This window comes from Cydia fagiglandana, chromosome 1, assembly GCF_963556715.1.
Source record: "Cydia fagiglandana chromosome 1, ilCydFagi1.1, whole genome shotgun sequence".
Taxonomy (NCBI): Eukaryota; Metazoa; Arthropoda; class Insecta; order Lepidoptera; family Tortricidae; genus Cydia; species Cydia fagiglandana.
This window is the reverse complement of record NC_085932.1, coordinates 10,248,887-10,276,807: the sequence shown is the minus strand read 5'-3', so window position 1 is coordinate 10,276,807 and position 27,921 is coordinate 10,248,887. Positions and strand designations below refer to the sequence as shown.

At 36.8% G+C, this 27,921-nt stretch overlaps 2 protein-coding genes and 1 long non-coding RNA gene across 4 annotated transcripts in view; 2 read left to right on the top strand and 1 right to left on the bottom strand.

Moving 5' to 3' along the window:
• Positions 1–26,690, top strand: part of LOC134664014 (uncharacterized) — a 66,502-nt gene extending 39,812 nt beyond the window's left edge. The window contains exon 2 of the long non-coding RNA XR_010098192.1: positions 26,051–26,690. This is a non-coding gene — a long non-coding RNA (uncharacterized LOC134664014). The remainder of the gene's footprint in view (positions 1–26,050) is intronic.
• On the bottom strand, positions 216–2,031 carry LOC134663929 (transcription initiation factor IIE subunit beta). The gene is made up of 6 exons (XM_063520475.1): positions 1,897–2,031; positions 1,415–1,525; positions 1,142–1,304; positions 921–1,030; positions 654–831; positions 216–497 (listed from the first exon to the last, which is right to left on the bottom strand). Exons 1-6 carry the CDS (start codon positions 1,956–1,958, stop codon positions 237–239), a joined length of 885 nt encoding a protein of 294 aa, XP_063376545.1. The 5' UTR covers positions 1,959–2,031; the 3' UTR covers positions 216–236.
• Positions 1,935–26,690, top strand: LOC134663845 (chitooligosaccharidolytic beta-N-acetylglucosaminidase). 2 transcript variants are annotated; one of them, XM_063520364.1, is made up of 16 exons: positions 1,935–1,992; positions 9,907–9,970; positions 13,693–13,817; positions 14,365–14,495; positions 14,997–15,102; positions 17,885–18,045; positions 19,678–19,786; positions 20,161–20,282; positions 21,290–21,424; positions 21,784–21,889; positions 22,738–22,913; positions 23,350–23,448; positions 24,167–24,287; positions 24,430–24,522; positions 25,060–25,207; positions 25,565–26,690. In XM_063520364.1, exons 2-16 carry the CDS (start codon positions 9,912–9,914, stop codon positions 25,647–25,649), a joined length of 1,776 nt encoding a protein of 591 aa, XP_063376434.1. In that variant the 5' UTR covers positions 1,935–1,992; positions 9,907–9,911; the 3' UTR covers positions 25,650–26,690. The 2 variants fall into 2 exon arrangements, with proteins under 2 accessions (XP_063376434.1, XP_063376443.1); XM_063520373.1 differs by lacking the exon at positions 1,935–1,992 and adding an exon at positions 5,531–5,620.
• Positions 26,691–27,921: the final 1,231 nt, after the last annotated feature.

The following is a 27,921-nucleotide window of genomic DNA, read 5'->3' as shown; positions in this document are numbered from 1 at the left end:
CCTACGTATACATTTGGTATAGATGGTCAAGCAAATCTTGTCAGTAGAAAAAGGCGCGAAATTCATATTTTCTGTGACGATATCCCTTCGCGCCTTCATTTTTTAAATTTGCCGCCTTTAGCAGTTAACAAAATTACAATTTTCGATTTTGGCCCTGAGTCCCTTTAAATACCGCCCCAGAATGTATATTATAGTGTGGCAACAAATTAGAACACTTTTATTATCATTTATATTTATTATTTTATTGATACACCTTTTTGGGTTAAAGTGTTATCCTCATAAGTTTCCAAAACATCTGCCAAATGCTCATTGTCCCTTGGTTTTTTGAATTGCCTTTTCTTTTGTGATGCCTTTTTACGTTTTGGAGCAAGCGGTTTCCTTGGCCCATGATCTTGCATTGACTTTATGCCTTGTTTCTCCAGGTATTCTTCGATTTTGGCATCATCCATGGCATCAACAGCAGTAGCGCGCCAAAGTTTTACAAACTCTTCATCAACCTGAAAATTTTGGATTTATCAATATTAACAAGACTTGAACTGAAAATTAAGAAATGTAGTTAGAGATACAATTTCGGTGATAAAATTAAGCATTAGATAGGATGATAGGATATTTGAATATAATAATTAAGTTATATTTATAAATTTTGTTCTTACATCTAATGTTGCAGTCTTATCATTATAAAATAGAATCTTCTTCTTGTCAGTAGGTCTGGTAATATACAGGATTTCCTGAGCCAAGTTTTTGAGTGCTCTATCACAATGTGGCAGAGATTCTTGAACATCTTCCAGCAAAATCCCCCCCAAACCTTTTAGATCTTGTTGTTTTAATAATCTGAAAATAAATCAATTAATATTAACACTTGGTTAAAACTTTACCTTTTTTTACTTTAACTTAATCTAACTAAAGCATGCTAAACATACCTGAGTAGGGATTTCTTATCCTTTATCTTGTATACTGGTTTGAAATTGTATTTACCATCTGGAGTGCATTCTATTTTTGGATTATTTTGAAGTGCCTCTGTTTGTAACCACTACAAATAATTAAAGATAATTATTTAATTTGTTCCTTAAAGCCTAAAATATTGTATTTTTTACAAGGACCAGAGTTTACAAGAAATATATGATAATTTTAAACAACGTACTTGTTTAACTTTATTACCAACATCCAACTGGTTCGTCTCATCAAGTACTTCATCTAGTGTCAGGGGATGGTCGTCACCCTCCTGGTGTCTAGCTCTCATGTGACGCACAATGCGGGCCAGCACACCAAATCTGTATGATGAGCTGCCTGACATGGTTTTATAGCTGAAAATTAATGAAACACAAGTTAATTAAGGATTTAATATAATTGGAAAGCCTGCAAGAATGGGTTATATTAATTAAATAAGGCATTGTTTAAAAAACTTAAAACATACTTGGAGGCATCAAGCTTCGGCGCAGAGCTGACCGAGCTTGATGATGGTTTTGATTTCTTCTTGCTATCATCTTTGGCGTGTGACGAATCATCTCTTCTCTTCTTTTCAACACTAAAAGAATAACAATAATAGTTATAGACTAAGAAACTAAATAAAGCTCAAATAAAACACTTCATTGCATGTTTAAGTACTAACCAAAATAAATTTACTTAATTTCCTATTTCAGAACAATGTATGATATAATCATAACTATTATATCTCTACTATTAAATAAGTAAGGCATCATAACATAACTATAACATCAATTAGCATGAAATAAACAAACTCATACTAGTAATTCCGTTACAGTTCCTGTCGAAAATTGGCCCTGAGATCTCATCAATATAAGCGAAGCGGGCCCGCGCGTGCGAGGGAGAGAAAGTAAGCGACTAGCCGGCTGGCGGGCTGCCCACTCAGTTCCCAAGTATGTCGCGTCCGCGTACCTGGGTGTCGCAAGTGCCTTTTTCTTGAAAGCCTCCCGTTCTCGAAGCAGAGCTGGGTCCATATTTTTGAAGATTTACTACGAAACTCTATAACAAGTAAGCATCTAGTTTACTAATTATTATTTTAGTTAAACAATACTAAATCTTTATGTTCATGTAACTCTTATATGTATTGACCTTTTGACAAGTTTACAATACAATTTTGGTTAGTAGGTAGTAATGACGTTAGTTTGACATTATGTGCTGTGTTGCAAGTTTAAATAATTAATGTAACAACCGTGTTTTTCAATAATTTCAATCAATAAGGTTTTAGGTCAATTTTAAGCTCGGATTTTAAGGTATTTGCGTGTTGAAGTAAAAATATTGTCCATTGTCTTATTAAAATAGCAAAAATATGACTGTACAAATTTATAGTTTGGCAAAGGGTCCCTGTGAAGTATGTGCACCTCAGAATAATGACTATAGTTGGTCAAACCAAAATTTGTCAGTAAATAAGAACAAAAAAACTATACTCATCCTTTTCTTTTGGGTACTAGTGTAAGACAAAGTTAGTATGATTCTGTCTATGAAATGAGACAGTCCTTTGACAAACTATAATGTGCACTGTAGTAGTAGCCATAGAAGGCATAGAATTTCTGTCTTTTTCTAACGCTAGTAAAGGCAACGTCTTTACATTCAATCTGAATATTCCGTCTAGGACCCCCATTCGGTTATTCCCAAATGCTACCACTAAGTTGTTGCCAGTTGACACTGGTAACAGCTGGAATTTACTTCTATTTTTTAGCAGAGTAGGACAGAGAAAATATAGTCTGTCTAGCCATTTCCGTCAGTAGAAAAAAGCGGCAAAATGAAAAAATGTAGACGCGAAGGATTGTCATCCCATAGAAGATTTGAACTATCGCGTCTTTTTCTACTGATAAAGTTGTTTGAGCGGCTAAAAGTCCCGCACTTACCACCACGCATAAATATAGCATGTGAAGCCATTTCCGACAGTAGAAAAAAGCGGCAAATTTATAAAAACGTAGGCTCCTAAGGTTATCGTCCCACAGGAAGTTTGAATTTCGCGCCTTTTTCTACTGACAAACTTGTTTGACAACCTATAAAATAAAGGGTTAAATTTTTGTTATATAGCCGGTCAAACAACTGTGTCAGTAGAAAAAGGCGCGAAATTCTAATTTTCTTTGGGACAATTACCCTTCGCGCCTATATTTTTTTGCAGCTTTTTTCTACTGAAGGAAATGGCTTGACAGACTATAGTTGTACATGTAGATACTAGCATCTAGCAGTGTACAGCAGCGGTTGCTGTTGATTGTAGCGCGGTATGAGAAAAAGTTGTTCTAGATTCAACAACTTTTTCTCATACCGCTTGTAATTTCAACATATAGCTCAACTTTTTAGCAATGTGTGAGTTCCATAAAAAAGTTGCAAAAAGTTTGCATTTACATTGGCTGCCGATTACCGGTAGGTATGTCGGCAGTTGAGCGAGACAAGCTTCACCTACGTGAGTTATGAAATACCCAGATATTAACTATAGACGGTCAAGCAAATCATGTCAGTAGAAAAAGGCGCGAAATTCAAATTTTCTATGGGACGATATCCTTTCGCGCCTACATTTTTCAAATTTGCCGCCTTTTTCTACTGACAAGATCCTGCTTGACCCAGTATATTCTTAAAGTTGTTTAGGCTTTCATTTTATGCGAATTCATTCGTAGATAAGTGCATTAAGTACTTATTCGTATCGGTAGTTAATAAAATAATTTTGTATTACGTAAACCCACCTAACTATAGTCCGACTATACCTAACTGTACTAGGTAGGCGTAGGTACCTAGTGAGTATTATATTCTTTGGTAGGTACGACATTCAAATAATAAGTATATACATGTGTGTAATCGGGACTTGGGACCTTTTTGGACTATATATGGATGCATGGTTTTACGTTTCCTTCTATTCTATTTTCAACAACCTGCTTATGCAAGGTTATTAAACTACAATTGGCTTAAATTTGATAACTATGTAAGGAGATAAGTAGGATCAATATTTTAAAATGTTCGCCTAAAGTCCTTCTGCTTTTCTTCGACTGTTGTAGATGTCTGCCAGGAAAAAAGGCACTTCAGCACGTACGTAATATGCGAAGTGCATGGTAATGACAGAGGAACTAACATCACATGGTATAGGTCTTTTTTTTAAATCATTTATTTACATACAAAATATATATACAGTGGTACATACAACTAAACGAAATTAATAACTAGCTTAAATCTAAAATAGGCCCAGGCATTGTACCAAGGATGCTGGCGGCATTTCCCCGCTGTATCGCAATACTGATACGTTGTGCGAGGTAGCCGCCAGAGGTATATTAAATTTATAGTTTTAAAAATACTATAAAACTTATGGAAAAGTGAATATTAGTTATTTCTCTTATTAACCTTGCGCCACCTTTGTTTGAACAGGTAGGTATGTAAATCAGTTCATCGAGCGCTTATCCGCAACAATTTTGAGACTTGTTGTGATGGTTTGAATATCAACTTTAAATAAAAATAAAAAAACCGGGCAAGTGCGAGTCGGACTCGCGCACGAAGGGTTCCGTACCAGATTGCAAAAAAAAAACAAAAAAAAGCAAAAACAAACGGTCACCCATCCAAGTACTGACCACTCCCGACGGTGCTTAACTTTGGTCAAAAATCACGTTTGTTGTATGGGAGCCCCATTTAAATCTTTATTTTATTCTGTTTTTTAGTATTTGTTGTTATAGCGGCAACAGAAATACATCATCTGTGAAAATTTCAACTGTCTAGCTATCACGGTTCGTGAGATACAGCCTGGTGACAGACGGACGGACGGACAGCGAAGTCTTAGTAATAGGGTCCCGTTTTACCCTTTGGGTACGGAACCCTAAAAAACCGGTCGTGTGCGTGCTGGGGTCGCCTACCGAAGGTTCCGTACTTTTTAGTAGGTATTTCTTGTTATAGCGGCAACTATAACGGTTCATGAGATACAGCCTGGTGACAGACAGACGGACAGTGGAGTCTAGTAATAGGGTCACGTTTTTAGGGTCTTTCATTTATTGAAAGTCAAGTTGATTTAAAACTCAATATATAATTACTAATTTCATACAAGAAAATCTACAGTCCGTTTTTTTAGCATTAGAAAGAACTTCGCAGAAGTAAGCTTGTGGTTCCTAATCCGGCACTTTTAGCGGTAATAATTTGAAGTAAATTATATGTATTAACCATGCATGAATTATCTAATGAATTCAATAATTATTAACAATTAGAGAGCCTGATAAAAACTGCACGCTTGCTTCTGTGGAGTTCTTTCTAATGCTAAAAAAACGAACTATAACGATCTACACGCTTTTTCTAGACGAGTTTAAAATTTTAATAACATGGTTCTAAAGCTTGGGCAGTAGTGACTAATTTTGTTTGCGAAACAGACTGGTTAGGGGCGTTATTCTAACCGCATACCGAGCGGGTGAGTTTATGTGCTAAGTTGAAAGTGTTGAAACAGCAGTTAAGTGGTGGCTCTCATCTCGTGGCCATAGTAACATTGGTTCACCTACGAAAAAACGGTCGATTCGCTCGCTAATAGGAATGTCCGCACACCCAAACAGCCGTAGAGGCGGGAAAATCGCATTTAGTTCGATCCGCGCTGCTGAGCGGGCGCGCACTTTGTTTTAGTATTCGGTTTTTAAATACAGTTTTGCAAGCATAGTGGATTAACAAGGTAAAATAAACAATTGCTATCTAAATTTTAAGAACATAAATATTCACAGATTTAATAAAATAAAATAATCTACAATTGGTAATAGCAGATCATTATTTTATTGCTTCTGCTAGTGACATTCGTGTTTACAAAATGTTCAATGATTGAAGATGTGATACAATCTGAAATAATATTATATTATTTTCTTATAAGTAGTGCATCATGCTTCAAGGATATCAAGATACCCCTTTAAGATCAATTCAAACCTAGAACTTAGAAGTGAATATAGAAAAAAATATCAGATGTATGAAATGTCGGTTAGGTACCTACTTCGATTTGAAAATAGGAACTATAAATCCATATCCCAAATTCAGGTAGGTAGGTAGCTACATAATTACATATATGGTAGGTAGGTGAGTTAGACAAAGTTAAGCATCGATTTTGATAGCCCAGGCTGTGCAAGTGTTATTTTAAACATCAAACTTTTAGGAAATTACGACGTATAAATAACACACGCTCAGTTTAGGCTAATCAAAATCGCTGCCTTAGGTTTTGGTGATTTAGCTCTTAGTAGAAGTTTAGCCGAGTTTTGGGACTATGTAAAACTAGTTTACATGCTTACTTATTAATTCCATTTTTACTTGCTCAACATAATACAAACCAGCTTCGTAGCTGACCATACTATGCATATAGTGACAATAGTGATCTTACTACTACTAACTTCTACCAACCGCCTCAGTAAAATGGTAGACCTATACCACAGAATAAGTAATAGTATTATCATACCTATACTTAAACAATGAAACATTAACCACTACAAAGGCTGATGTGATCGCCGCGTTTGCAATAAACTTATAAGTAGGTATATCTATTAGATAGAACATCCGTTACTGATAGCTTCTTCTATGTTTGTATGTTGACGACCTAATTAATGATAGGGTATATTATTGTCCCGGTTAAGCCTTTGTCCCTTAGGTACTTTTGAAATAAAATTTTGCGGTCCTAGTAGAATGGGAAGTATTTACTGAATTTTTTACTGAAAAGGTCTCTCCTGCACTATGTGCAGTATAATTCTGTGGCCCTAGTGAAAAAGGGTACAAGTCTCACGCAGCTTAGGAGTAAAAGGGCATAGGTGTTACTTGGAACTTATACCCATTTACAATCGCGCTGCCCGAGACTTATACCTTTTTTCACTAGGGACACAGAATTGAATCATTGTCAAATTAGTTTGTGGAAGTATAATTATTTTGATTTGATAGGAGTGATAGGGTTGCGTCACGCGTGTCGCAGTGTCACGTACACGCAACAGGGTCATTTCTATTCGGCCATAACCTAGTGCTAGTGCTAGTCAAGTAGTCATGTAATTGAACTGACATTTTTTATGTATATCGTCAGAAGACTAAATGGGATTGACGACGCCGCCAGTTGAATAAATAACTAATCTTTATTGTGTATATCACGATTTTTTTCCGCGCATCATAAAATATTCAATTATTAATTCAATAGTCATCATTCCCAAGAAAAATAAAATTCAAAAAGCCACCACTCGATTTAGTAAAAACGCCCATAATTTTAAAAACTAATTGCAGGTCAAACACACTTAGAAAGTGAAAATGAACGGGAGTATTGTATTGAGTTAAGTATTGACAGATCGGATTCCTTTAGGATCCAATCAGGAAAGCGCAAAGATCAAAAGGAACTTTTAAACTGTAACCAGAGTATAGCGTGGGTAAATGGGTTAAAGCAACTGCCGTAGTGGGTTTGTGCGAGTAGCGACCTGGATACCCCATTTGCATGGGACTATTGATTTTTTACGAATGTGGCGTGCCCACCTTAGATTTACTGAGCCTAAAATGTTGCTTAATGTAGTACCTATATGTATGTACGAGTAGCTATGCTATGCTTGCCAAATTATCGTAAAACCAGCCATTAAATTGGTAATAATCTTTGAAAATTGTTTAGAATACGCGTGTTATAGTACCTACGTTCATAACATTCACGTGAATAAATGCACTCTACCAATTGACACTGTATAGTTTTTAGCATTAGAAACTCCGCAGCATACCTAATAGTTATGGAAGCGGCGGGTCTTTATGAAATACACAGATTATTACTCATTAATTACATCAATAGATCCCCCAAAAAACCTAATCAATTGTTTGATTTTTGATATTTATTTATTTAAGGACGTCGAACAGCTAATTTCGAAGAGCCGCTACTCAATGTAGGTTTTTTCTGCTTCTGTCGGAAAATAAGTAGTTATTTAGCATATTAGTAATACATCGGTAGCCTAAGTAGGCAAATACATATATATAACTTTCTATAGTAGTGGACCCTATAATGGACGTGGAACCAGTAATGGGACAAAAAACCACAAATCCTCTAAAATAAGTGTCTAAAAGTAGTTTATAAACACTGGCTGTATATTATCATAAATAAGAGTCCTAGAGCTGTTTCAGTTTGAATTTTTATTAAATTTGGTTGTTTTTTAAGAAATTGGCGCCAACCCAAAAGTTGTCGTGTCACTGAAAAAAAAAAACCACTACGAATTCTTAACAACTTCGCTAAAAGAGGAGAGTTAATTTATTTCAATTAATTAATACTTGATGAAAACTAGAATGTGTTTTGTTAATTGCATTTACCATGAGATAAGGTATACAACACACTATGTTGTGACTCAACAGATGTAAAAAAATTGTGGTATTTGGCCCAATCCCATTATAGGAGCTGTAAAACTGCATACCTCCTATGATGGGACAATTTACATAATGATGCTTGCCATGCCATAATTTCATGTTTAAACAATACAGAAGTAAAATGTAGTTACGAAATACATATGCCAACCAGGACGTATGCTCGGACTTCCGATAAATTAATATCGTTTTTCCAAACTTTAATTTAACTTGCCCCGTTAGTTAGTGTGGGTCAAATCCTCACTCACTGAGTATAATTGCATGAATTCTATAGTAATTTAAATTGTATTAATTACTCGTAATGCATGTTAATTATAAGATGTAATAATGTTTTGAAAAGATGTGTCCCGCCGAGTTTGTTGCCGGTCCCATATTGGGATACCCTCCTCCAATTGAGGGGGGATTTAAATCTTCTCGGGGCAGAGGTGTACGGTTGGAGCCGGTAAATTTATTTGACGTTCATAAGCGCATTGTAATATGCCTACTTGAATAAACTATTTTTTATCTTTTTTTTATCTTATCTTAATCTTGGTAGCTGAATTTGAGCCACTTTCCGATTTCCGATTGAGCTGAAATTTTGTATTCGTAATTAAGTATGCAAATCGGATGATAATGCAATATTATGATAACATGGACCTGATCTGATGACCTATTTCAATATTTTATACTGATAGAGCAATGCCCATTATAGGGGGGCCCATTACTGGAGCTTTGGTGTCCATGACGGGAGCAAAAAAGCATAGTTTGGAAACTCATTGCAGTATCTTTGATACAACACGCCTGAAACATGAAAGACGGATAGGACATATATCTTTTAACACGCTAAGCGGTAGACCATTTACATGTATTAGGGAAATATCACAAATACTCCAAATTTCCTCTTAAATGTCCCATGACTGGTGCTGTTACTATACCCTCCTAAGGCCCAGCCATACAAATGCGAAACCCTGAATTTGCCAATTAAATTTGAACCTATAGTGCAGGGAATAGGGTTGAATTATATTTGTTTGAAAATTTACCGAAACAAAAGAAATACAACTCTGTTCCAATTGAATATGGTTTAAATTTCATCGAACTGAAGAAGTACTATAGGTAGGATCTTGGGCCTTAGGAGGATACACATTTAGAAATACCAATGCGAGTATCCTATATTTATTGTTTTGACCCCCGACGCAAAAACAGGAGTGGTATATATAATTATAATTTTGACCGTGTGTCTGTATGGTCTCTGTAACTCTGAGCTTATTTGGATGCGGTTTTTTTTTTAATTTGAAAGCAGATTTTCTAGGGGTGGTTCGATATGTTTTCGGTCGGTTCAGTCGTTTCATTGCGTTGGCAGTTTGTTTTTTTCCGCTATTTGTTTATGCATAGTCCTTTATAGTTATTTACCTATACCATAGTCCACACAGAAGCAGGCGTGCAGTTTTTATCAGGCTCTTTAATTGTTAATATTTATTGAATTATGGTCAATACATATAATTTACTTCAACTTATTACCGCTAAAAAATGCCGGATTTGGAACCACAAGCTTACTTCTGCGAAGTTCTTTTTAATGCTAAAAAAAAACGGACTGTAGGCGCTTCCTAAAACTAACGTTGGTTTTCTTTGTTTCAGATACGATGTGGCTAGATAGGTTATTAATACTTTGCGCTGTTCAAATAGCGCTTGTTATAATTTGGTAAGTTTCTAAATGCATATAACTTATAACTAACTACTAACTACCTTATGACTAACTAATAAGCATGAATACTTATACTACCTACGTAAATAATATATTTATATATTTAAACAACTATTTATATATTTTCTCTAACATGCAATGAAATATTGATGTTATGTTCCTTATAATAGGCTGCGAAGTATGACGTTTCAGGTGCGGCTAGGACAAAAGGTATTTAATGGAATTTCATACAAATCTTGCAGGCCTAGGCCGGCAAAGTCCTCTTTTTTAATTTTCATTTCACAGATATTTGTGACACAGCATCGTGGCATTCATCCATTAAAAAAAAAACTAGAGGCAGTATTGGCTTTATGGTTCGTAATGACACTGCCACTACCTACGCCTATAAAAAAAAAAACAAAAACAATGTTTGCTATAATTTGCAGTTTTATTTGTATAAAATCAACATGAACTTAATAAATAATACATTATTAACCAAATTTTATAATTTTAAATTATAAATTTAACTACACAAATAAAAACATTTAAAATATTTCATCTAAACGTTAGCGGTAAAAAGGTCTACTCAAACACGCGTAGTTATTTTTTTTTTAAATTGTTATGGAGGTAAAGTTGAAAAATTTTCATTCTGTTTTATTGGATTTATGGTGCGTTGATGATTTTTTTACTTTAATATGAGTTCCGACGAAATAATGAAATTAATTGTAATCGTAGGTGTTGGGATTGGCAGCGTAAGCAGAATTGATTTTAAATAACTTGCTGCCTCTGCCGCCAAGTCAAAGACGAAGTATGTATATGGTTGCTTATGACAATTTTATTATTTGAGAAACTAAGAAAAATGGCTTACAGTTTATTAGAAACAGTTTTGTGGCATATTTTAAATGAATGTAACTACAAATTCGTCAACACTGTGGAAATTATACTTATTTACTCCATGCATAAAGCAACGATGTATGTGAAACATGATATCAACATGAAAGGCTATGTAAACTTATGTGACGAAAACGACAGTCAGACGGACACAAGGCCAAAAAATCAAAGATACATGAAAATATACGGGTAGTAAAAATACACGACTCGTGTAAAACATACGCGTGATAATGATATAGGTACGTGTTGGTTATATTTTGGGATTTTTGGGTGTAGTTTACTTTTAGTCTTTTCTATAAATAAAACTTGGGTTTCGTGGATTTTTTATTTTATTTATTTCATTGCATGTTTGAGAAAAGCACTATACATACCTCGGCGGGAAATGGGGTTGCCCGCGCTCAGACCTATCCGTCTATATGTCTTCGGCCGGCAACCCCTTTCGTCCCGGCCTCTGTAGTAATGTACTATTACTTTACTTGATTAGTAGGTAAAAAAATCCCTACAAACAAATATTACGTACCTACTAAAGTAAGTTATACATATAACCTTAGTTAACCTTACTAAATATAGGCCCTGCTTGCGTGATGTCGTTAAACTGCCTCCCCTTTAGCACTCCTAACTTTCAACCCCAATTTCATAGAACATTAATTCTTAGGATGAAAATCTTATATCAATATAAATTGTCTGTGTGCCATTTTTTAACTTTTTGCTTCCTACGGGTTTTATCATGTTTTTGCGTCTTTGAGTAATAAACATCCAAAACATCTAAACATGTCTCTCTTATTTATAATGTTAGTAAATTCGGTTGCTTAAGTATCCTCTGGGGAAGAAGGGCAAAAAGTACCTATATGTAGTAACAACTTAATGAAGTAGTCGAAAGGGATAGTCTTAGGAAGGAGAAAGACAGGCGAGCCAAGAAGTGCATACAAAGTGAATTAAGGAGAAAGTGAACTTAAATTTATGATGATGATGAAACATCTCCGTTGTTATTGAGGTTACCCTAAGAGTGACATTCCATTTCCAACTGCAGCTGCAATACTGCTCATTTTACTATGGAAATTGACAGTGACAGCGACGCGTTTCCATAGTAAAATGAACAGTATTGCAGCTGCAGTTGGAAATGGAATGTCACTTTAAGGCATAATCAGCACCCATTTGTCTTCATAATTAGCCTCTTAATTCGAAACGGCTGATCAGATAATCCTTAATTGATCGAACGATCTTCCGATGACGTCTTGAATCGCCGAATGATGTTGACTTTATGACTATGGACAATGTCCATTGGACATACTTATGTATATCGACGTGTACCTACGCGATTAGGTATTAGTTGTTCAAACACAATAGGATTATAATCAACACTGCACCGCTATTAATTAATACATTTTAATTAGATCGGCAACTCGCTTGGATTTCAGCGACAAAATTATCGCACGACAAACAATCGTAGTGCGGCCTAAGTGAGTAACTATTATGTGAGTTTGTATGTATATTTGGATATTTATTTGTTCGTTTATCACGCAAAAATGGAATTCGATGAAATATGATACATTTTATTCCAGTATTCATTCCCTAAAAGGGTGCAATGGGGGTTGGAACTTAGATGGGGTTTGGGGGTACTAAGAGGGATGACCGGGAGGGTGTAGGGCTCAGTCTAACGCTACGTCTTACGTAGGCGAACAACGCGCGAACGCGGCGCGGCGCGGCGCGGCGAAATCAATCCTTTGATGCCCATAGAAGTGTCCTACGTAAGCGATCTCGTTGCGAACGCGGTGCGGCGCGATTTGCACGCGAATGTCAGGCGCCGCGCCGCGTTCGCGCGTTGTTCGCCTACGTAAGACGTAGCGTAACGAATCTACGAGGACAAAGGCGCTGGCAGACACTAATATTGAAATAGCCATGCGTCACCCTCACTATGGCGCCCCCAAAGGCTATGTCAGAAATATCCACGTATAATGCCGGTTGTAGATCCTAGACAACCCGTCGCTTTTATAAAATTCTACCGTCCCGGCAGATCATTTGGCATGTTATGCAATAAAAAGACTGTGTCCACGATAGCTTCACTCACCTCATCCATTGACTTGTGTAATGTTTATCTAACAATATAATGTAGATATAGCAGCAGCAATATAGGTAGCCGGTTAGGTAGCAGATTTAAAATGAATTCCGGTCAAGTGCGAGTCGGACTCGCCCACCGAGGGTCCCGTACTTTTAAGTAGGTATTTGTTGTTATTAGCGGCAACAGAAATACATAATCTGTGAAAATTTAACTGTCTATAGCTATCACGGTTCATGAGATACATGGTGGCTGACAGACAGACGGACGGACAGAAGGACTGACAGACGGACAGTGGAGTACGTACGTCTTAGTAAAAAGGATGACTCCGTGTCCGTGTCCGTGTCCGGGCCGGAGCTTCCGGCTCTTATCTTTTCTATGACATGACAGGCGTGATGCTTTCCATAGAAAACGATGTCCCGAAAGCTTCGGCCTGGACACGGCCCGGTTTAACGTGAGTCATCCTATAGGGCAGCGGTCGGCAACCTGCGGCCCGCGGGCCGCATGCTGCCCGTGAACCTGTCACTTGCGGCCCGAGGGCCTCCTTGGCTATTTTGTATGTAATGGTGACAAACGATAATGTCTGATAAAGTCATAAATATTAACAAAGTACGGCCCGCGTCACCTCCGTTAACTACTATGTAGCCCTTGGCTGCTAAAAGGTTGCCGACCGCTGCTATAGGGAATAGGGAGGGCTATTTTTACCCTTTGAGTACGGAGCCCTAAAAACCAGTGGGTTGTATTGATGATACAACCGCGCTATTTTGCACCTTTGACATTAGCGTGTTCGCAGCGTCGCGGCTGACGACTACAAATGGGCGTGCGACAACGGCAAGTGTCTCAAGACACGCCATGACCCCAAGAACAAGGAACCCGCCCTGAGCTTGGAGGCCTGCAAGATGTTCTGCAACGAACATGGTAACCTATCCTTTTTTGGCTCCTCTACACGATGAGCCAGCGCCGGACACTCCAAGGAACGCAGCCATGCGGTAGAATGAGATAGCAATAGGTATCACTTGCTCCCTCTAACGCATAAATGCGTCCCTTGGAGTGGCCAGCGTTGGCCCATCGTGTAGAGGAGCCCTTTAACTATGTCACCTACTGGCAATGCTGATGATTATGGATGATTTTATCCACGTGATAAAATAACTGTCACTTTATAACACCACGGAATAGAAAGTGACAGACACCGTTTTATCACGCTGTCATATAAACAAGAACGGCCACCATACCCGTACTGGAATTTGTACTGACCTGAAAAATATCATAGGTTATTTTCTTGCAACTGGCGAAACTCGTCATAATACGAGTATTGAGTACTAATTATTAGTACAGTTGTAACAACGTTTGATAACAAGTTCCTACATATATGATCGAATTTCCAATAAACTTCTCAGTTTAGCTAAAAAATAGGTCAGTGTCTAGACTAAACCACCAATAGAGTTTAGAATAGCACTATTTTCAGGTCTCCTCTGGCCAAGGCCTACCGGCGAAACGGACCTCGGTAACTTCCTCTCCAAGATCAACCTGAACAGTATCGAGATGAAGATCGAACGGCATGGTGGTACTGACAAACAGATGCAGGCAGCTTTTCAGGTACCTATTTACCGATCATAATTAACTGAGATTAATGAAACTAGGTGGAAAAGATCAAGTTAATTCCTCGCCCCGCTTCTAACACATATATTTTTTTGTGAGCCTTCCGCGAACATCAAAAATCAAGATTTCGTTATCTATGTACATACCTATCTCTCTATCGCTCGAATATGCAAGAGCGATAAGGAAATTTCGATTTTCTTAAGTTTTTATGGTTTTTAAGTATTTACGTAGGTGTCGTAGGTACGAGTACGACTATAATGACGTCCACACGTTCATAATTGCACCAAAGTATTATTTAATGATTAATTGATGATTGTTAAGTCATTAATTAATAGTGTAAATATTAGCAGTTCGATGAACCCAATGCTGTTGCTGTTGGAAACTATTATACGATTTTTAGCTTGCTGGGAATTAATTCTTCGAAAATTTTATTTTGATTGGCTTACTTGTGGAAATTAATTAGGTAACTAATATAGTAGTGTAAATATCTTTTTACAGAGATTTCTCAGTATTGTGGCTCTAGCCATACCCAAAGATGCGATACCGAAAACCAAAGGCAAGGTGTTAGTTGTACATCTTATCAACCAGGATCCCGATAACAGCGGTTCGTATAGTTTATATTATTCATGTACTTTATATTACAGTTTACTAACCCGATAAATATTCTGATCCCTAAGTAGTTGCTAAGAAAGAAACAAGTCAGTAGAAGTATTATTCTTAAGAGTGGCCAATTACGATATGTAGTGGCCAATTATTACTATAGCAGCCACCCTACGACGATTTCGGTTCGGTAGAAATACTATTCCAAAGATAGGATTGGCGAGAAATGAGGTTAATAACCCTCAGATTAAGCTTTCAACTAACATAGGGTGGTGCGCTGGTGCTAGTTCCTAAGACACTTTCTACTAACATCGACTTAGCTAAGCCGGTGGTCCGAAATTAGAACTGTTAACAGTGTCATCCTTAAGGATGACTCACGCAGCTCACGGTATTAGAACGGTTTGTGCCCGGGAGTGGTTTCCGACACTTCTTTTTGGGTCAAACAGAAAAGACGTAACACACGTCTTTCCTGTAGACATACACAAGAGTTAAGGGCTATAAAGATTAATTTTCTTATTTGTGACGTTCCAGGGTTAAAGGTACCTTAATTATAGCGGTCGGCACTTATGCTATTATTAACACCGCTCCAATATTGCGGCGCTATGCGACGTAAGCGCCAGCCGCCATAAGGTACCTTTTGCCGTGGAACGTCACATTTAACCTTTATCCATTTGAAAAGGTCCTCCTTTTATTTAGAGAACTACTATAAAATCATTACTTACATGCCCACAAGCTGTTAACTATTGCCCACAGGAGAGAAAAATGTACAGTTCGCGCGAACACACTAGTTTTTTTATGGGTGTGTAATGATCGATATAAAAATAATTAATATATTTTCTGTAGATATAACAACATTTAATATAATTTCAGAAAATATAATAACTCATTTTGTATAATATACATTTGGTATATTATTAAAATGTTTCATATCATTTTGTATAATTATCTTTTGATATAACACTCATTTATTATAACGATCATGTGATATAATGCTCATTTATTATACAAGTATTATTATATAAGTATTATTCGGTATAATATTATAGTAAAGGTATTTTTATGGCGACATATGTAAATGTTTAACGCAGATTAGGTAGTGGTTTGTTTTGTGTAATGGACGCAATTCTAACCTAACCTAACCTACTTTTCTGGTAGCGGTTCGTTTAGTGTAGGGGTCGCAGTTCTTAACCTAACCTAACCTAGTATTCTGGTAGCGGTTTGTTTTGTGTAATGGACGCAATTCTAACCTAACCTAACCTACTTTTCTGGTAGCGGTTCGTTTTGTGTAGGGGTCGCAGTTCTTAACCTAACCTAGTATTCTGGTAGCGGTTGGTTTTGTGTAGGGGTCGCAGTTCTTAACCTTACCTACCTAGTTATAAATAGCAGTTCGTTATACGTAGAAAGAGTATCGTTTTTTGTAGTGTGTAATAGTAAATGCGGATTTATATATCAATTCTACTTTAGATGAAATAACTTTATATCATAAATTCAGTTTAGAAAATATGCATTATACTTGAAGAATGTTATGCTAAATGTTATTAGATCAATTAATCTTTATATAAAATTATAATTTATATCATATGAAAATATATTAAGTGTTGTTATACTATTTAATAATTATACTAAATAAGCGTTATTGCAACTGATATTATAATAAAAATGTTTATAGCCATCGATACGCACCCTTTTTTTATAGCCCTTAACTCTTGTGTATGTTTACAGGAAAGACGTAACACAGTTTTCTGTTTGACCCTTTTATGTGACAGTGCATGATCGGTGAGGTAGTGCTTTCATGGAAAACTGAAGAGTCGGGTGCCCTGGCCCGCGCCCGGAAGTGAAAAATATTAAGATAATATGTACGTAGGAAGAGTGTTAAAAAAAACCGAACATACCAAGAAGTTTCAGTTGGCGCTCTTGTCAAATAGCAGTATTAGCAGTCGCTTTCTTACAGCGCGTGTGCCGATTCTTAGGACAAAGTACTAAAACTAGGTACCTTCTTTGTTTTTTGGGATTTGGCTCTAACCGGGAAAGCATTAATATGAGATGTTGGATAGTGGGTTATCCGATAAGCCATGGACCACAGTTGGTAACTGATATAGTTAACTCACTATTTATCACTGTTTATCACAGATGAATATCGAACGACTGTTGTTTCCATGAAGGAAACTTGTATTTCGCTTAAGGATCAATGATCTCTTGTTCAAATGATTCGGATTAGAATACCTATCACTGAGCAATCTCAAAATGTAAACGGTCGACCGGTTCTCAAGTCGCATTGGGGATGTTGAACTCAAATAAGCAGTCAACAACATGAGCTGTTCAAAGCGTTATTTTGAATTTTGCATATAAAATAAGTGATAAAATTTAAATGTACGTTCTTTTTATAAAGTTCATAAATTTAACGACATATAATATCGGTCTTAATGTTTTTGGAACTTTATGTGGTTTAATAAAAACCGAGAATACTTAATGTTTACTACATCGTCAAAATGAATACCTATCTAGTTATTATTTATAAAAAGTATATAGGTATCAAATCGGAAGCAAGATTTCTGTCGCTTTATACATATTGTAGGTACCTCGTATACGTTGCAATTATTTATGATGTTGCACGATGAATTGGTTGTATCTCACTGAAATTTTATGCTTAATCACATTTAATTTATGTAAGTATAACCGACACGGTTAAACAAACATATTATGCAGACGTCAATGACATCATTTAACACATATACCTATTTTAAAATGTTGTTAAACATATTCGTTATTTAACGATTTGTTTATAGATTTTTCCTTGGACATGCGTGAAAACTACACACTTAAAATATCCGGGAACAACGATAAAGTGGAAGCCTTTATAACTGGAGGGTCGTTCTTCGGAGTCCGCCATGGCCTAGAAACACTCTCTCAGCTCATTCTTTACGATGATATCAGAGATCATCTCTTGGTAAGTTATCTTATCTTACCTATTTATGCCTAAGCATAAATCTATATGGAACACATTTTTTTGTCGGCAGATAGATACGTACGGTACCGGTATGATACTTTTATATTATTTATCTGATATAGTAACATAAGTACACACCCTTCACACTTATCACAAACCATGTAGGTAGGTACTTACGTACGGCCCGATTCGAACTTCAAGGTACGTCAAATATTACGTCTAGATGCGATGATATGTAAGAGTCAAAATGATTAGCGATTTAACTTTAGGTAGTTTGTATTAAAATCCACATTTGTATTTTATTTGCTACAACGACATTGCAAAGTCATTTTGATATTTCAATTTAATTTTACAGCTTATCGCAAGTTATATCGCCTGATAAATTTAAAACATTATCGACTCTGGAGAGGCATTCAGATTTTTATATAAAATCAAATGACATACACTAAGTAAGAGGAAATTTAATATTATATCAAATTCAATATAATCTTTGCTTCGCCTTAAAATCGAACGAAACAAAACAAAAGGGACTCTGTTCCTTTTCATAATGATTCGAATTTCATTGGAGGTAATTTGTACTAATAATAGAACCGTGGGACGCGAGAGGTTAAATACAGTGAAACCTGGTTAATTGGCACCTGGATAAATGGAAAACCTCAATAATTGCAACCAAAAGTCCGGTCCCGGTCCCTAGAGACCAAAAGGCCTCTATAATTGAAATTTTGGAACCTCTATAATTGCAATCTAGATTTTTGGGGTTTTCGTAATTTTGCCTCTGTAATTGACCACATCGCAACTTAAGACCTCTATAATTGACACTGTGCTAAAAAAATCCGTTATTTTTGCTCTTGTTTTTACCTCTATTATTGAAACGAGTGTTACTTCTTACCTCTGTAATTGAAATAATGTAGTTGTAGACAGCATAAACAATATTTTAATAGCAATGATCATTTTATTTATAACTCCATCCAGAATTCAATTTATTTATTGGGTATCTATAAACAGCCTGTAGTAGGTGAAATAGTTTTGATCAATAAAAAACAAAATATGTTTTTTACATTCTAATAACACTTTCTTCTACAATTCAAGGGATTTTTTTAAACCCAAATGATAAGAAAAGAAAGTGGTAATTAATGTAGTGTAAAAGTGCAAGTATAGACAGAAGCAATATATAGACCAGAAACACAAAACGTAAGCGTGTAAAATCTACTTTAAATGTTTATTTGCACCTCCATAAAAGAAATCTGTCAGAACGCAACCTCTATTAATGAAAACCTCTATAATTGACACAACGATTTTTTGAACCTCGTTAATTGGCACGACCTGCTTAAATGAAAAACCTGGTTAATTGACAAAAACTGGCCGGTCCCTTGAGATTGCAATTATCCAGGTTCCACTGTAATTATGCTCGTTTTTTTTCAAAAATAATTCTATGTCCACCCTGTTGCAAAAGTGCACGGCCACTTTATGAATGAATTATGTACGAAGTAAATTTAAAGTAGAGGAGGAATTAGAATTTAATGGCTCTAGGTGTCTATATGGTGTCTATCAATGGCTGTAAGTAGGTGTATCTCCGCTAGAAGATATTTTTGTTTAATTATAGATTTCTGTAAGTAAATGTTTTCATTTCAGATTGTTCGTGATGTTAGCATTGTGGACAATCCGGTCTACCCATACCGAGGCTTGCTTCTCGATACAGCAAGGAACTACTATACCGTGGACTCTATTAAGAGAACTATAGGTAATTTATTTATTTACTTTTACTTTAGATTTTTGTATTTACAATCAAATATTTCAAAAAAGCAAGTCACGTAAAAAGTACGCGTTTGGAGGACAGATTCGTTGCAAAGTGAGGCATGATGACGTCGACTCTTGCATAAAGAGTTAAAAAGTGTATTTTTGTATGATATTGTTAGTGAAAAAGGATGACTTACGTTAGACCGGGCCGTGTCCGGGCCGGAGCTTCCGGCGCATCGTTTTCTATGGAAAGCATCACGTGATCGCCTATCATATCATAGAAAAGTAAGCACCGGAAACTCCGGCCCGGACACGGCCGGATCTAATCTGAGTCATCCTTTATACAATCTTATTTATTTAAGTTTATTTTCCCAATAGATGCAATGGCGGCGGTGAAGTTGAACACTTTCCACTGGCACATCACGGACAGCCAGAGCTTCCCCTTCGAGTCTAAGAGGAGACCGACGCTTTCCAAATATGGCGCCTATTCTCCTTCTAAGGTAAGGAATTTTGTACATACATACAAATAATCACGCCTATTTCCCGGAGGGGTAGGCAGAGACCACGGATTTCCACTTGCTACGATCCTGACATACCTCTTTCGCTTCCTTCACTTTCATAACATTCCTCATACACGTTCGCTCGTAAGGGGAGCTCTTTTAGTGGCATTGGTACCCAAATATCGTTGTAAGGAGAAACAAAAATACAAATCGGAATAACTACCAAATACTAATTGAAATTTTTTTCGGAGAAGTCAAACATGTGAAGTGATTCCGTCTTTTTGCTCGCAAGTGTACTTACTACGTAAATGCCATTAAATATTTATCGAAAAGGTATTAAGTTTTTTATCGGGGTATTATTCTCACTTTACTCCCTTTTTTTCCTGCATCCTTCATGGCTTCTCTCAGTTTCTCTTATTCCTTTTATTTTTGTCAATCCCATAATGTAAACGTACTATAGTGCACGAGTGCTCGACATGCTAATGCCTAGTAGATGACACCTTGCTGTCACCTCTATTGACAATGACTTAAGTTTCAGGATGACATGTAGGTACTGACCGCGGGACCGCGTCGAGCACCAGTACGTTTACCTTATATGTATGATGATTCTTCTAGTATGGTTACTCTACTCTTAATAACACAAGAATGAAGGCACTGTTTGCATTTACTCCGATCCGACCAATCCTTCCCGGTGCGTCCTCTTTGACCGCCTCGACCCAAGTGAACGAACTCGAGCCTGTCCAACTGGCCCCGTGTCCCCACTACCTACCGTGTTGCCAGTAGTATAATGTTATTTTCCCAACCACCCCTGTAATAATCAGGGTAATGCAATAATGTTGCCACATTATAGTTATTATTCAACGCTATCTCTAATGTAAATATAAATAAATAATGACATTTGTACTTATAGGTAAACGATTGGCGTGTGACATTATGTAGGACCTATATTGAAAGTGGACTGTTCATCAAAATCAACCGTTTCATAAAACCCCGTTATGTACTTGTAGGTGTACACCCCAGCGGCGATGCGCGAGGTGGTGGAGTACGGGCGCGTGCGCGGTGTGCGCGTGCTGCCCGAGTTCGATGCGCCCGCGCACGTCGGGGAGGGCTGGCAGGACACCAACCTCACCGTCTGCTTCAAGGTAAACAAGACCCTAACTTCTTTAAGATACAGTCTAATTTCGTATGCGCATGTTGAAATTTTTAGAGTTCCGTACCAAAAAGGTACAAAAGGAACCCTTATGGAGCGACTCTGCATATCCGTCCGTCTGTTCGTCACATTCCTAAATATCTCGAGAACTACTTTTAAAGCTAACGATTTGGAATTTTGCGTATTCCAATAGTCGTGAACAGCGGTAACCCTATCTGGGTCACTAAATGTGTTATATTTATTTTTATTAAATATGGAAAATGCAAAAAAGAAAATTCTCCCCCTTTAGAAAAATACTTGTTTTATTGATGGATTTAAGATTTTCCATTTTTTTCATGGTTTTGTCGACAGGCGGAACCTTGGGCCTCGTTCTGCGTTGAGCCCCCGTGTGGTCAGCTGAACCCCACGAGGGATGAGTTGTACGAGGTGCTAGAAGACATTTACACGGATATGGCAGGTAAAATATTATCTAATTGCCCCATCGCGATAACAAAATGAAACTGGTTGATGATTAACAAGTCGTTATAAGGTATCTATAATGCTATGACATTACAAGTGACTGATTATATTTTCGATTTAATCAATTAATCATGGACGGACGTAATTCTGGGCCTTGCTGATTAATTGTAAACTAACGTTAGATGCTGTATAAAATGCTCTTTTCAAATGAACACAGTGCCACTTTTTGCTGTAGCGACGCGAGCGAAAACAGTAGGAAAGTGATAAAAAGAACGCATACCTAAGCTGTTTACTTTATTTTCCATAATTTTGCGAGACGCTGTAATTCTGCATTCGTTCAACTTTTAACATAATCATTCTCAATTAACCCGTTTCAGTTACGGTCCGCTCATATTACGCTGACTTAATTAAGACTATAAGGTAGAAAGGCATTATCGTGGATTTTGTTTGATAATAATTATATTCGTTCTATACATCTTCTGATTGTTTGCTTTGTTTGATTTGTGTTTCGATAAAATCATATTTGGCTATAGATTTATTAGGCTATAGACTTATATACTTTGTATTTTTTTATATAACAACTTTTTACCATGCCGCAATAAACGATATTAGGGTTGATTATGATTATATTATAGGTACCTACTTATATATATCGTCACTACTTTGAAAAAATCTCATATCTCGCACTGTTACTCAAAGTTAAAACGCATTAACTCTTATGCATCCCATACATAGTTACCACATTTTTCTTTTGTTTGACAGAACAAGATATGTACGAGTTTTTTTAAAGTAGTCACCATACTAATAGTATTTTTATTAAATTGACAAACAACTTTTCATCTCCAGAGATATTCCAGCCGGACATGTTCCATATGGGCGGAGACGAGGTCAGCGAGCGCTGCTGGAATGTTTCCGAAGAAATCCAGCAGTTCATGGTCCAGCACCGCTGGAACCTGGACAAGGCCGGCTTCCTCGAGCTGTGGGACTACTTCCAGAATAAAGCACAAGAGAAGGCGTACACGGTACCCTATTTATATTTATTGTGGAATATTCTATCGCTAAAAGTGTAAGGGATCTAGAAATTCATAAGGCTACTTCTTCTGTGTGCTATCGTCAGCTGTATAAGGCTATTTCCAGAAGAAAGCACTAGAGAAACAGTATACAGTAATAATTGACTGGATTTACATCTATTCTGAAACATATACTATTGATAAATGTGTAAGTATAAATACAGCAGTTCATGATCCAGCACCGCTGGATCCTCTTCATAAAGCCGGTTTCCTCAAACTGATTACATTTATTCGGGACTATTGTATGTAGATATGTCTGAAAGTGTTGTTTATTGGTATGCCGATTTGCATATTAGGTAAAGCTTGATTACGAAAATAAACCGAAATTTGCGATTTCGCGGTTTCTGGTTGGTAAAAACTCGTTATTATTTTCTAATTTTTGTTTTAGGCATTTGGCAAGAAGCTGCCGCTGATCCTATGGACCAGCACGCTGACAGACTACAGCTATGTTGACAAATATCTTAACCCGAATGATTACATCATCCAAGTGAGTCACGTGTATTCAAATTAGCCTAAGAATAAGTACATCTAAATAGACCGCTATAACAATATTCGATTGTTCGCCTTAGGAAAAAAATACGGTGATTTAAATTACCGAATCATTATTAGGCCATTGAACGTTGGCTGACGCAATTTGGTCATTGTAATGTTGCATCACAGGTATTAATATTATGTAAATGCGTTGGCGCGAGATCGTAACACTATCTATGTGCTGCATAGGGTGGTATTCAAGTTATCCAATTTTTTTGTCCAATAACACATCTATGTATGTATGCTTGAGTACAGATTAGTTAATTAATAATTACGAAGTTATTGATAAGTTGGGTGGATCTCATTTATTATTTTTTTACAATGTTTTGGATTAATTTAGTAAATAATAAGGTACTTTATAAAAAAAAATCAATTCAAAAAATTCCTGACATTTTCGAGTTCCGTCCCCATTCCTGACAAAAGGCCAAAATTCCTGACATGTCAGGAAAATTCCTTTCATCTGGTAACCCTTATTGCGTCTCACATTTCATTTTGCTTTAATGAGAGAGGGAGAGAGGCAACGACATATGACAAATAAATTGGACAGATGGAATACCACCCATAGACAACGAGACAAGCACAATTAGCTATAATGCAACTGTAATTGCCACCAATCGCAGGAGACATCATCTTCCTTCTTTCTCACACGGTATAAACTTCCTTTTATCTTTTAGGTGTGGACAACAGCGGTAGACCCTCAAATCCAAGGGTTACTTTCGAAGGGGTATCGTCTCATTATGTCCAACTACGATGCGTTGTACTTAGACTGCGGCTTTGGTGCTTGGGTTGGCGCAGGTTAGTATTAAATCTTAAACAGCAACATTTTTAACAGTCCAATGTTAGACTTTATGTCATTATAATAAGGTTCACTAATGCAATAGATCTATGAACTGCCAATAGAAGGTTGGAGCCATCTACTAACTCTTTCTATCTTCAGGGAACAACTGGTGCTCTCCCTACATCGGCTGGCAGAAAGTTTACGATAACAGTATAGCAGTCATGGCCTCCGAGAACAAGGATCTAGTTCTAGGTAAGGGTACACTGGTCTTAGCTTTATGTATATATGTTTATTGTTTATGCATATATGTGTGTACCTATGTATGTTTTTGTGTGTTATATATTTATTAGTTGTTGATGATAAGGTGAATAAATAGGATTATTGACTTAAATAAACAGTTTTATTTTCAATTACATCTGTTTATTATTTTATTTATGCTACTTATAACTCCAATAACAACCAGTGATTGTTTTAGTTTAGCAGTTGTATATACCTACTTTGAATCAAGGTAAATAAATAACTAACGACAAGTTATGCCTAAATTATACACCAAATAGTGTTATTAGGCAGTAATGAGAATAGAAGTAATATTGATTATTTATTTTGAGTGTGATATTTAAAGTGGGGATTCTCCTTATTTACTTAGACAGCCATTATATTCGCTTTTCTCACAAACAACAAATTTCCATTTCGAACCTACTAAATAAACAAGTGTCATTTTCTGCCGATTAAGCGCTGCTATAACGAAACGTTACTTGTCTATTTCTGACACTGGGTATGAATACACAGGAGGTGAGGCGGCCCTGTGGTCCGAGCAGTCGGACACGGCCACGCTGGACCAGCGCCTGTGGCCGCGCGCCGCCGCGCTTGCCGAGCGGCTCTGGACGGAGCCCCCCACCACGTGGCTGGACGCCGAACACCGTATGCTGCACACAAGGTGAGGTCTCATCACAGACAAAACATCCTCCAGACTGACCATAGTCGCGCTACCCCCTCTGCCACACATAAGGTAATTTTACTCCATGTTCGATTCGAAAGTGTCTTTGTGTGACGTCCGTATCTTTGAACGGACCAATCACGGCACGGAACTTCGCTCACCTCGTCCCGCGCATCCCCGCATTTTTGGCATCATCGGTTGCATGAAATAATTGCTCTAAACTCGGTCTAGAGGATTCCTAGTCTATGGGTCTCATACATTGGGCATGATTACACAGGTGAGGCGGCCCTGTGTCCGTACACTAGACGAGAGCTCTTATTTTATCAGAAAGTGTAAACAACTTTTTTTTTTCAACAGAGAACGCCTCGTCCGTATGGGAATCCAAGCAGAGTCCATCCAGCCAGAATGGTGCTATCAGAACGAAGGCTATTGCTACAGATAAGCAACAACCGTCCAAACAATACCTTACGGCAGTATTTCTAGCGAAATATTAGTGCTGTTTATTGTATAATTTACTATCTTATGAGTCGAGATTAAATAATTCAATTACATGAGTACCTATACCTATATAAGGTTACAATTCTTAAAGAATTCTGAGAATGTATAAGATCCCAGACATTCTGTGAATTTTTGAGCCATGTAAACATCTAATCCAGTCACCCAGTAATCCAGTCCATAAGTCCGGTAACCCCTATGACTAACTAGGGAACCTGATTTTACCCCTCCTCCCAATGGTAATAAAACATAAATCGTGTACGTTTGTTGTATTGTTATATTAGGTTAGCTTATTACCCCCGTAAAATACCAGTTTTACCCCCACGGGGGTAATTACCCCCAGGTTAGGAACCAAAAAAAAAATTTTGTCATTGTTCAAAATCAAAATACGCAAGCATGAAATCACAAACTAATCCGCCTCTTTTATGAGTTTATGCTATTTTAACTTTGTTACCTAATATAAGGTAACTCGGTTTTCCTAAGTATATCTTCTCAATATTCTCATAGACCTGATTTAGCTAATGATTGTTTCATAGCAAACATTTCTTTTGACATTGCATATGGCTAAGTGTTTGTTCAGTTATCTCTGTCTAGTCAATTCACTCACTTGCTTTTAGAACCTGCACTTAGGTGATGGGGGCTTGTTAGATCTTAACCATTGAGAAGTAAAAATAACATTTATTTCGTATATTGAGTCACATGGCAAATTCACAGATAATGTGGGGTTTAGACTACAAGTGCACGCTGTGCTAACTGTTAGTGATTCTATTGCCTTGGCATAAATATAAATAAGTAGATAATAAGAGTAGGTGCATGAAACTTCGTCTATATTATACTAAACTATTTTTTGGCGCGTACAGTGACGTGGTTTCTTTTAACACGTTTACTGGGATATAATACAATAGAACAAATCTAATACCTATTATTATATTATTGCACGTATGGTTTTTGTAACTATTGAACTAATTCCAATAAATTTATTATATAAGTACTAACATAAAACGTTTCTTTTTTTTACTTTACCTAAATTTAATTAGAACCTACTCTGCACTGCACTATTAATAATTCCAAGTTTTACCGATGTTTTAGCGAAAATAACATGGGGTGAGAATCATAAATTATTAGGAAATTTTTATTTCAGCAATATTAGCAGGTCTCCGGGCGACATATTGTTAATCGAGTCTTTAATTCACTCAAGCCAACGGCTGTCGTGAATATAATAGACTCTCGTACAATATTCCACTTACGTTGCACAATGTACTATATATATTGTTATCAGAATCGTTACGTTATTAAAGTAAATAGGCTTGTAATTGCTACTGCAACATGCGTTGTATTGCGCAGAACGCTTTAATTGTTTCATTTGTATCCGCTTATATTCTCAATTGTAGGAATGGAGTCGTGCACAAATCACGCGAGGTTCGATGGGGGGAGGGGGTTCATGGCAACTCTCGGTTAACTCCGGGTTAGTGGAATGGTGCAAGTGGGCCTTAGTCAAGAAAGTAGAGCTTCGCTGTTACTTGCTTGCTCCGAGCTATCGCTTGAAATCAAGCTGTTTAGGGACGACAAAGCATTGTGTGAACAATAGGTAGGTATATTTCGCTGACACATCAAGCATTTCCAAATGCGCACCGATTAGAAGCCTAAAGGCACAAACACTTATGAAGTGCGCTCTCCAAATAGTCATAGTTTTTATAGTGCGTCAAGCAAATCTTGTCAGTAGCAATGAAAAGCAAACTAAAGTAGGGCAACACTCAAAGAGTAGTATTGCGCTAAGAAAAGCAGCAATGTACAATGTACATCGAACCAAAACTTTTTTTTCCGCTGAGCGCGCCCTGTTACGTACGTCAATTCAAATTGGCACTCGTGGATTCTCTATTGAAAATGTTTGAAATTGTTATTAAATAGCATTTAAATGGTATGGACGGACAATTTAAAAGCGGTGTGTGGTGAATTTGAAGATTTCAAAATAAAATTAGAAGTGGAATATGCCGTTAAACAAGAATGTAATGAATAAAATCATTGCTTCAGCAGGTAGATGTCCTATTGGATTTTAATATTTTATTAGATTTATATCTTGGAACTGTAAGCATTGTAGGCACCTTATCTTTGATTAAGCACAATTTTATTTAATATATTGGTATTTAATGGCGACACAGCAGAAATATCTCTGGAAATAGAATCTATTCAGATTGTAAACAAAGATGATGGCTGTCATT

Bases quoted from the DNA above. Each gene is read 5' to 3' on its own strand.
- LOC134663845 (XM_063520364.1), top strand. From the start codon at position 9,912: ATGTGGCTAGATAGGTTATTAATACTTTGCGCTGTTCAAATAGCGCTT. The intron at 19,787-20,160 runs GTAATTTATTTA...TTTTCCCAATAG, and splicing joins CTCTATTAAGAGAACTATAG to ATGCAATGGCGGCGGTGAAG. The intron at 20,283-21,289 runs GTAAGGAATTTT...ATGTACTTGTAG, and splicing joins GCGCCTATTCTCCTTCTAAG to GTGTACACCCCAGCGGCGAT.
- LOC134663929 (XM_063520475.1), bottom strand. From the start codon at position 1,958: ATGGACCCAGCTCTGCTTCGAGAACGGGAGGCTTTCAAGAAAAAGGCA. The intron at 1,031-1,141 runs GTACGTTGTTTA...AATTATTTGTAG, and splicing joins TTGGTAATAAAGTTAAACAA to TGGTTACAAACAGAGGCACT. The intron at 832-920 runs GTATGTTTAGCA...ATTTATTTTCAG, and splicing joins GATAAGAAATCCCTACTCAG to ATTATTAAAACAACAAGATC.